The sequence below is a fragment of the Berghia stephanieae genome, chromosome 1 (assembly GCF_034508935.2).
Source record: "Berghia stephanieae isolate SIO BIC M18660-M18661 chromosome 1, UCSD_Bste_1.3, whole genome shotgun sequence".
In the NCBI taxonomy this organism is placed as follows: domain Eukaryota; kingdom Metazoa; phylum Mollusca; class Gastropoda; order Nudibranchia; family Aeolidiidae; genus Berghia; species Berghia stephanieae.
Genome location: NC_088360.1, coordinates 79,362,321 through 79,373,535, shown reverse-complemented (window position 1 = coordinate 79,373,535; position 11,215 = coordinate 79,362,321). Strand labels below are relative to the sequence as shown.

The following is an 11,215-nucleotide window of genomic DNA, read 5'->3' as shown; positions in this document are numbered from 1 at the left end:
ATCTGGCAACCCTGTTGTACACACAATACACAGCACATTATCTTGCGTATCAATATTGATATTTATTTTTATACTGTCGAGAAAATTCGGTGACAAAATCTGTGATTTTCACTTCCAACGTAATCAAAGAGGTATATCGCAACCCCTTTTATAAGAATTTATATTTTAAAAATTTAGATGAACGAGAGTCTGAGGGGACTCGACTTTAAATCGATTCTTCATCTTCTATAGCACTAATTAATATCTCTTATCTAGGACCTCATCCAAGACGCTGTGACTGTGTGCTGGCATATGTTAAAGTTAGTTAAAGTAAAGAGCTGTTCTTATGGGACACGACAATAACTTTTAGATATGGAGGAATACAAATAATAGACTGGAATGATATTATTTAGCTCTTAGTATACTTAGTCACTTAGTCCAGATAGATAGACGTCTATAATAATTAATAATATAGAAGCCAAGCTAAATACTCTATTTGCTTTCTAAGTTAAAACTTAGACTGACTTAGATTTAGACTTAGATGGAAAGTCTGCTGACTGTTGGCTGCTGGGTCTGATTCTGAATACCAATTCCAGTTCCAGTTCCAGTTCCAGCCTCATCATTTCATTTTCATGAATTTTTGTTCCCAGCAACTTAATAAAATAAGGAAGATTTTGGTCTCCCAAGCCAAAATCGGCCAATTTGGCTAGGGAGACCAAGATTTTAGTCTCCCGGCGTAAAACTGTATTTATAGAACTGTTTCTTTATGTTGAAGAGGCGAGTTTTTACCTCTATTTATTTATTGCTTGCCTGTTTGTCTTTGTTGCTGTTTTTGCTTCAAAAAAATTTTTCTCTTTTTTTTTTTTGGTTGGGGGGGGGGGGGGGGGGTGGTATAATCACGCCAACAAATGTCAGAAAAGAGATGCAAGTTATCGGCCGGTCGCCCACACAATTTTTTTTTTTTATATATAAATTTATATAAAAATAATAATAATGTAAAAAATCGAAATATAAAACCAGAAAATAGAAGTTGCATTGAAGGTAAAATAATGTTTTAGAAAGACCTTATTAAATGTGATGAACAGTCAGGTGGCTCCGTAGCGCAGTGGACAAGCTGTCAGACTCCAACCTTCAAAGTACCGGGTTCGATTCCCATTGTTGACATTCTTTTTGTTTTTTTTGATTTACTTTTTTTTGTTTGCTTTTTTTTTTTTTTCAAAAACTTTTTATCATGTTTTTAAAAAGCTTCGATTTTAATTTTCTAAAATTATTTATTTGAGATCAGTATTTGTGTGCCATGTGCCTTTTTACTTTTGATTTTTTAAATTATTGTTATTATTCTTTAATTTATTATCATTGTACATCGGTAATCACTAAGCAGCGTGCTAAACTACAATCTAAAACTATTTAAACCTCATGGACGTATGCAGCAACATTTTCATTAATTTACCATCACCGCCAACGGAGGTGCATAAAAACGGTACGTTTTTGTGCACCTCCAACGGAGGTGTATAAAAACGCCACCTATTATTTTCTCTCCGTGTCCAAAGAGGGCTCAGCATGCATTGTTATCTAATAAAAAACAAACTTGACAGTAATTATCTCAAGGTTTTGTTCTTGTTGCTTGTACGTATCTTTGATTTCCATTTCGTATTAAAATAGCGTCATGATTTTTTCCGTTTTTACATAATTCTCCCCCGCGGTTTTATGCATTTTAAAAGTGAAAGAACAACAAAAACATACAGGCAAGCAATGAATAATAGAAGAAAAAACTCGCCTCTTTAACATAAAGAAACAGTTCCATAAACGAAAATCTTGGTCTCCCTAGCCAAAACGGGCATTTTAGCTAGGGAGACCAAGATTTTGGTCTCCCTAGCCAAAATCGACCAATATGGCTGGGGAGACCAAAATCTTGGTCTCCCTAGCCAAATTGGCCGATTTTGGCTAGGGAGACCAAAATCTTGGTCTCCCTAACCTCTACCATAAAATAACATGTTTTCCAGTGGGGGAATTCCCAGTCAAATATTTTGATTTTGAGTCTTTTGCGATGGTAAACTTTGAGCTGTAAAATCCTATGTTAATCTTAAAGTACTATTATTTATTCCCATCAGTTGTAAAATGACTTTTTTTTTTTAAAAAGTATCAGACTACTTATCAGAGTGGTTTGTTACCTCAAAATTCAAGAGGTTGAAAGTAGGCAATTATTATATATATCTGGCTGAAATTATGTATCATTTCTGGCAGATTCCTCAAACATGCTAAATTTCACCATTTTGGGGCAGCGTGGCTCAGTGGTACAGTCTTTGCTTCGTACCCGAAAGATACCGAGTTCGATCACCCGCCACTGCGCTGTGTGGCCTTGAGCAAGTCACCTCGCCCTACCTCAATTTGCAGTGCTGCACTGCAGCTGATGCCTGGGTTATTCCAGTCTTCCCTTGGAATAGACCCTAGAGACAAATTTCGCCTATGGGATGAATAAAGGGAATTTTATTATTTATTTTTCAGAGGAAATTTGGTCATTTTTATTCTTCTTTTTTAAACATTAAACTTAAACATTGATACATAGTGTATTATTTTTAATTTATGGGAATTTAAAGGTCTTTCAGAGTAAAAAAGAAAAAAATTGAAAAAAAAAACCACTTATAATCAAACTTTTAGCAATCCGCTTTCAGTTTTAAAAATATTTTTCATAATTCAACCAGGAAAAAAATAATGATGAAAACAGAATCTTTTCACAGTTTCTCAAATTCACATATTATTGGCCAGTTGTATTTTTATGGTGGATGTTACGAAAACGACCTTTGGCATACTCTCGGTCTGGATTGCTTTTTTCTTTTTTTTTCGCTTAACACGAGCATGACCATAAAATCCACCACAAATCAATAATTTTTTTAGTAGATCTTGTTAACCATTTATTTTTGTGTGGATTGTGGGGTTGCACACTTTTATCACATTTCAATATTTCATAATTCTAATTTCAAAATTTCTTTGAACTTGTTCAAATAACTCCTGAAGTAGTTAATGCTCTAAGTCTTAGAATATTAATGCTTGAAAATATCCAGAAAGTTAATTGTCCTTGTTGAATCTGCATGGGTTCAAAATGTATTATAAGCATCTAGATATAGTTTCTTTCTTCACTCAGATAACCTTTAACCAACCTTCATAATGGTTTTGGAGGACTTGGGCAGAAAGATTACTTCTGCCTTGAAATCTCTCAGCAATGCAACCATAATCAATGAAGAGGTATTATATATGTCATATTATCCCACCCATCATCCCTATCACTGCTACTACTACAACCACCACATTACCATCCCTACCACAATTATTACAACCACCACCACCTACACATTACCACCACTACTACGACAACCACCACCACATCACCATCCCTACCACCACTGCTACAACCACCACCACATCGCCATCCTTACCACCACTACTGCAACAACCACCACATCACTATCCCTTCCAACACTACTAAAACAACGACCACATCACTATCCCTACCATCACTACTACAACTACCACCACCACCAACACATCACCATCCCTACCACCACTGCTACTACAATAACCACGACCACATCACCATCCCTACCACCACCACATCGCCACCCCTAATACCACGACTACAACGACCACATCACCATTTCAGATCTTGAAAAAAAAAAAATAGCTGACAAAAAGACAGCAAAGGCAGAGCATTTGAATACCATGAAATTTATTGTTCAATCAAATGCATTGATATCTTCAGCTAAGTTGAAGAAAAGTGAACTTGAGGCCCCTGTGGAAGCAGCAGTTAAGGAGTTGAGGGGAGAAACTTAAACGTCGGAGGGATAATTTGTTGTTTTAATCCTTGAACTTAAAAAAAAATCAGGCCATTTGATCCTGTACAGATGTTATTTTAGACCCAGCATATTTCATGTTGAGGTAACCATAATATTTCATATGTGTATCTGATTTTCCACTTATAAATGAGTAGTCATTTGTCATTGCATTCTTCTGTAATTCTTCAATATTTTCTATTACTTATTGATGCTCAGGTTTTTAACCCACTTGTAGGTGAGATAATCGATACATATATCGGGATATACATATATATATATATATATATATATATATATATATATATATATATATATATATATATATATATATCTATATATATCTATATATATCTATATATATATATATATATATATATATATATATATATATATATGAGTGTGGGTGGGTACTTGTAGGTATGAGAGTGCCCGATAATGTTGGTTAGAGCATCTATTTCTTTATATATATATATATATATATAATAAATAATATATATATAATATTATAATAATATATATAAATATATATATATAATATTCCTTTGACAAGTGATTTGTAATTGCTTTGACCCTACATGCCCACTTGGTAAACAAAGTAATCGGGTGACACAGTGAATGTCAAGTTTGAGCATAATTTGTAGGTTTGTTGAGATGCTGATAAGTATCCTCCAATTTCTCAATTTTGTTTTTTACAATTTTACAATAGTAGTGTTATATTATAGTGTTTATCTCTATTTTAATTTCTTAATGTTAAGCATGTAATGGTCTGAATGATTTGTTATAGAGTTGTTGTTTTTTTTTGTTTTTGTTTTTTATCAGGTTCTCAATGGCATGTTGAAAGATATCTGTGCTGCATTGCTTGAAGCTGATGTTAACATACGATTGGTCAAACAACTCAGAGAGAATGTCAGGTAATAGCAGAGAGACAATTGCCTCAGAAAATTAATTCATACCAGAATTGGTCGCAGTTCTAATGGTTTTTATATTGTTGTTTTTTAAAAAACATTTTCACCTCTCAATAAATTAAGAAATGAAATAAGGGAATCATATAGGTACAAATATGGTGTTTTTCCTGTCTAGTTGGTAAATATAATTTCAATTTTGCTCTTTGGTTTTTGCTAATCTAGATAGTATAATGAGTAAGAGATATCTGAAATGAAGTATTTTATAATTACTTGTTTTAATTTTTTCTCTTCAGATCAGTGATTGATTTTGATGAAATGGCAGGCGGTCTTAACAAACGGCGCATGATTCAATCTGCTTTCTTCAAAGAATTGGTTAAGGTTTGTCAAAGATACAAATAGATGATCAGCCTGTGCAATAAGCATGGCAGAATATTCTTTTACAGCTGTACAATCAAGTGTGAACTTTATGTATGAGGTTCAAGACCTGTGGACATTGCAAAAATTGAGTCCATGTGGGCTTTTTATTCACATTTTCTCATCATACTGATGTCAAATGAGTATGTGGCTGTCAACAGCAATTTGTCAGTTGGTGTCATATCCCACCATGGATAAAAGTTTATCGGAGTGTTCCAGCATGCCAGTAAGGGAGTTTTGATGACTTTGTCAGTTAGATGTTCCGTTTGATGACTACAGAATTCCTACGTTTTAATTAGGGAGTTTGGATATTATATTTATTGAATTGTTGACCACAATTACAGTTTTTCCTCTTTAAATCAGTGAAGTTTAGGTTTATAAAAAATATGCACTCTTTCAGGTTTTCCTTTTTTTTTATGGGGAATGAATCAGATCAGTTTTAGGTTTCAGGCCATTGAGGACACACCTTCCAAGTTGCAGACCAGTCTCTTGCTTTCATCCATTTGTCGCATGCCAGTTGCTCTGTATTTGTTGTGGGCCTGAGAGCCCTTGATAATGGGTTTGAGCATGCATAATTAATAGTTCACTATTTAAAAACTCACATAAATGAATATTCTGGAAGATGTCATCTACTTGGAGGTCTTTAAGCATAGACTCAAAATGTCTGTCATCTTTAGCCTACACTCACCCCTACCCCTACATTTTATCACATTCGAATGATTTATGCGCTTCTCTTTTCAAGACTTTATTGTCTAAAGGGAAAACATTTGTGGAGAAAAGAAGGTCTACTTCATATTTATTTTGGATTGCACATTATTTGAGCAAATTTATTTGATTTTAAAGCCTGATCAGCCAGTTAATTTTGTCTTTATCAGGTATTCCAGCATTTCTGGTACATCCTTTCAAACTAAAGCAAATTACACTCACAATATAGTTGATTGGGTAAACGAGAGACCGAATTATGTTGTCGGGTAAAAGAAAGAAAGAATTATGTCGTCAGGTAAAGGAGAGAGAGGATTATATTGTCGGGTAAAAGGGAGGAAGAATTATTGTGTCTCGTATAAGAGAGAAAGAATAGTGTTGTTGTTCTACTTCAAGATATTAATATGAACTCACATATTCTACAAATTTTCCATTAATGTGTATTGATTATATGGGATTTTTACTATTTGCTAAAATCAACAGTCATCTCTTTGTCTTGTCTACATAAAGTACAAGAAACTGTTCTTCACACCAGGTGGTAAAGTTTCTAACGTAATGTAACTATAGTGCCTCCATTTTTGTTGTCAAATTTACTGTCTTCTACATTTATTATTTATATCTTAATGTTTACAAATTTATGCCCCTTTGCAGCTTATTGATCCTGGTGTCAAGGCATGGCAACCAAGTAAAGGCCGCAATAACGTTATTATGTTTGTTGGTCTTCAAGGAAGTGGAAAGACAACAACATGTACAAAAGTTAGTTACCTAGTCATTTAAATGTTTTATTAATTCCATGTATTAATTTTGATATCAGTGAATCTTTACACGTTAATCTTACGTTTCCACAAATTGGCCAGCTGTCATGGCAAAATCATTAGTGTTACGATTTTACCTTCGAAGAGAAGGGTAAAATTGTATAGAAAAAACAAACAAAAAAAAAAAGGAAAGCACAACAAAACAACCACCAGAAAATCTCATTGCAGTATCATCTTTATTATATCAACATTTATCCTCCCAATCTTCATTGTCTGGATTTACAAGAAGATTTTTCATTCCCTTTTCTGAAAAAAAAAGTTTTTAGAGTGCGGGAGTCTTTTTTTCGTTTCAGCTTCTTACCATTTCAACTGTATTTATTACTTTGAAAAGCATATTTTAGCTATTTGCATGAAATATGTTTTCCAACACGAATTTTAGCTTGGACAAGTGTTATGACTTGCCTTCTGTTTTCATTATAATAACAATACGTCTTTATTTTTAGCTGTTTGAAGTTCATGATAATTATATAAAACTTACATTGAATACAGGAAGGTAGTTGAGGAGAGTGCTATTTGACAACAAACCATTATATAATTAACATGCGCATTATTGATACAGTGTAGGTTTGGGCAAAGCGGTTGTGTTCTCCCATGTGTTCTATTTTTGCTCTCTGGGAAGTTGGCCAGCATTGTTTCATTAATGAATGTGCACATATTTGATTTCAGGATTGAAGAGAAGAATAAAATTATATGAACAGAAATGAGGTTTTAAGGATTATCTGTGACAATTTGAAACAAGTGAAATTGTTAGAATATTGTTAATATCTTGAATTTTAAAATATCTTAAATATTTTTTTCACATTTTTAATCCTCAAATTCTACCTTGACCTATGACACCGCAAACCTAGAAAATGTGGTTCTTTAATCAATTAAACTTTATCTAAGTCTGAATTATATTATAAAATATTCATGTTGAATATACAGTTGTTAATATCTTATGATTATTACAATCGTTGGATATTTGAGAAAATATATGCATCACACACTAAGATTCTTTTAATTTCTTTTTATATGTAGTTGGCATATTACTATCAACGGAAAGGCTGGAAAACTTGCTTGATTTGTGCAGATACTTTCAGAGCCGGTGCCTTTGACCAACTCAAACAGAATGCCACAAAGGCCCGAATTCCATTTTATGGGAGGTGAGAGTTGCCTTTGGGTTTTTTATTTTTTTTATATATAGCTAGGTTTATATCAAATTATACGTAACTAGGGCTGTCCCACACAAAAAAAAAGAAAAGAAAAATGATCAAAATTTTTTCCAGCTTTTAAAATTTTTATAATCTATAAATGCCAAATAGGAATGTATTTAATTTGAAATTTCCCCAAGGAGCACCTATATTGTCATTTATATTGATTCAGATGGAAACACTTGTCAAGGTTGAAGGGTTAGAGCTTGGTCTCAATGGATGGAGAAAACGAGTCATAATTCAGAATCGCTTTCATCTCATGAATTATTTTTACAGGATAGATAAGTCTGTGATTATGTTTTTAAATGATTCTTTTCGCCTGAAATATACATGTGTGTTTATCTCTTCAGTTACACAGAAATTGACCCGGTTATCATAGCTCAAGAAGGTGTAGACAAGTTCAAGGATGAGAATTTTGAAATTATCATTGTTGATACCAGTGGACGACACAAACAACAGGACTCTTTGTTTGAGGAGATGTTGCAAGTGGAACAAGCCATTGTAATGATTACTCCATTTTTTAAAAATTGATTAGGTTCTGAAAATATAGATCATCGTCCCATTCCCTTAAATAATATGTATTTTGAACATGCTTTTCTAAGTTTTAAATATCCAGACAACAAATCTAGTGGTCTTTACTTAAAAGAATGTTTTGTCTCAAATGCTTCTGGAATCAACAGCATACGGAAATGTAACGACTCTTTTCTCTCTCTCTCTCTCTCTCTCTCTCTCTCTCTCTCTCTCTCTCTCTCTCTCTCTCTCTCTCTCTCTCTCTCTCTCTCTCTCTCTGTCTCTGTCTCTGTCTCTGTCTCTGTCTCTGTCTCTGTCTCTGTCTCTGTCTCTGTCTCTGTCTCTGTCTCTGTCTCTGTCTCTCTCTCTCTCTCTCTCTCTCTCTCTCTCTCTCTCTCTCTCTCTCTCTCTCTCTCTCTCTCTCTCTCTCTTGTGTGTATGAGGATGGGGGTTGGAATTAAATGTTATTTGCTTTGTTTGTTTTGTTGTTTTTTTTTCCTTCTTTAAAGTTATTTCATTTACATTTTCCCAATTAAAATTACAGTCAATTTGCTTTAGACATCACAATGCCACTGGAAAAAATATTTAAAATGGCGTATACCTTCATTATTGACTTGAATTAAGGTCCTGCTCTAACTCTGTTGCTTATCTATAATAACAAAAATCATTAGAATTTTTAAACTGTTCAATTATGAGACTGTACTAATTATTCCTTTTTTTCTGTGAAAAGGGTTTGAACCTTTTCATCACTCGTATGTATTTACTTGTACTTCATCTTCATATCTATAAATGGTTACCATAATTCATGAATAAGATAACTGTTTAAGACAATACTATTGTTTAAAATTAGTATTTATAATTTTTAAAAAAATTTTATTGCCAAAGGGAACAAATAGAATTCATTGAATTTTCCATGATTTTCTTTGCCAATAGTTTTTTTTTTTTTTTTTTTCGATTCAGTAATCTGGATTTTGTTGTTTTTGCAGATCCCTTCTCATTCCAATGTCTAGACAAATGATATAAAAACACATACACAAAGAGTGATTATTATTAGATGCAACATATTGTAAAGTTTTAGTTAAGTAATTAAACGATTAAATATGAATGACTGAACACTACCTCATCCTTCTTCACATATTCATAGTTTTTGAAATTTTTTTTTTTTTTTTTTTTATAGATTATTTATTCAAACCTGTCATGATCTACTTTTTCAGAAACCAGATAATATAATTTTTGTGATGGATGCCACCATCGGACAGGCTTGTGAGTCTCAGGTAAATGTATCCTTTTTGTTTTAAATTGTTTTTATGTATTTTTACAGTCAACACTTTTAGGTTTATATCTGCCCTAGGAAAATTAATATAATGAGACGTTAAAAGATTATTGATCTAGAATAGGTTTCTTTTTTTAAAGCCTTTCTGTGGAATAGCTAATGCAATTTATCTTTAAAATTTTACTTTTAATTTCATGCTCGGATATGTATATGACTGAAGGTTTAAAATTTTCATATATTATATTGTGAGTTTGGTTTATTTGTTTTTTGTTGGTTTTTTGGTTTGTTTGTTTTGTTGTTAGTTTTATTTTTGTTTTTTTCAAATTGATAGATAGTAATAGTAATCATATGTTATCATTCCACATTACATTATGTGTTAACATAGTGTATAATTATTTTAATATATCGTTGTTAAGATCAAATGATTGTTAAATTGTCTGTCGTACAGGCATAATCGAAAAAACATATCTATAGGTGGTTAGCCATTATTCATGAATAACATAATTTTTTAAGACAATACTATTGTTTAAAATTAGGGGGTTTTTTGGGGGTTTTTTATTTTATTTTTTTTTGATTGCCATAAGGAAGCAAATAGAATTCATTGAACTTTCTATGATTTTCTTTATGATTTTTTAAATTTTTAGATGCAACATATTGTAAAGTGTTAGTAATTAAATCGTATATTTTTTTAAATGCAACATAGAGCAAAGTTTGGATTAAGTAATTACAACTTTCCGTCCCCAGGCCAAAGCCTTTAAAGACAAAGTTGACGTTGCATCAGTCATTATTACCAAATTGGATGGTCATGCAAAAGGTGGAGGTGCTCTTAGTGCGTGAGTATAATTTTTTTTGTTAGGTGCTGCAATGACTCTATTGCTTTGTTGGAGAAAAAGGATTAAAAAGAAAACAAAACAGAAAGCTCAGTGTGGTGTTTTATGTCTTAAGGAGACCAAACATTTTTCCTTCAAAGCGACTCTCCATTCATAAAAATCTATTTATTTTGTGAGCATTTGAGTACAATAGGTTGTGATGACAGCCATGTTTGTCATCCTCAACACAAAAACACAAAGATATTTTATCAATCATGGAAATTGCTAATCTTCGTCAACTTTCCTTTTTGAAAATTGGAAATGGAGAGACCAGAAACAAAAGAATACCCGAAGTAGTATTTTTTAAACCAAAACTAACATAAAAAGTAGCTTTTCTTTTAATCAAGGAATGAGGGGAAAAACGTAACTCCTGGAATAATCGTTTTAAAAGGTAGTATGAAACAGATAGAAAAATACAAGAAAACAAAAAAATCAGCCTAATTTTTAGGATTTTTTTTTCTTGTAATTTTCTTTCTGATTTGTCTGCAATTGTTTCATACACTTCTTTTCAAATTTTTATCTTACACCAGTGCCTAATCCCTAATTTATTACTCCCGGCAGAGTAGGAGATGCTTTTGTACGTCTGGACTAAGTCCAATAACTTTGTCCAGAGGAAATCATACTTATAATCCAGATTTTCACAGCATGATTGGAATTAAAAATTTGTTTCCTCAGATATTTTAAGAACTGTTACCCTCTTGGCCCACCAAAAAAAATCGTTTTGGACA

At 32.5% G+C, this 11,215-nt stretch overlaps 1 protein-coding gene across 1 annotated transcript in view; it reads left to right on the top strand.

Annotated features, from left to right (window-relative positions):
- LOC144958271 (signal recognition particle subunit SRP54) overlaps positions 1-11,215 on the top strand; it is a 38,918-nt gene continuing 27,703 nt past the window's right edge. The window contains exons 1-9 of the mRNA XM_078890136.1: positions 1-131; positions 3,122-3,222; positions 4,629-4,720; positions 5,008-5,092; positions 6,482-6,586; positions 7,663-7,787; positions 8,186-8,336; positions 9,560-9,619; positions 10,363-10,451. Coding sequence (XP_078746262.1) covers positions 3,145-3,222; positions 4,629-4,720; positions 5,008-5,092; positions 6,482-6,586; positions 7,663-7,787; positions 8,186-8,336; positions 9,560-9,619; positions 10,363-10,451 — 785 coding nt within the window. The 5' untranslated portion in view covers positions 1-131; positions 3,122-3,144. The remainder of the gene's footprint in view (positions 132-3,121; positions 3,223-4,628; positions 4,721-5,007; positions 5,093-6,481; positions 6,587-7,662; positions 7,788-8,185; positions 8,337-9,559; positions 9,620-10,362; positions 10,452-11,215) is intronic.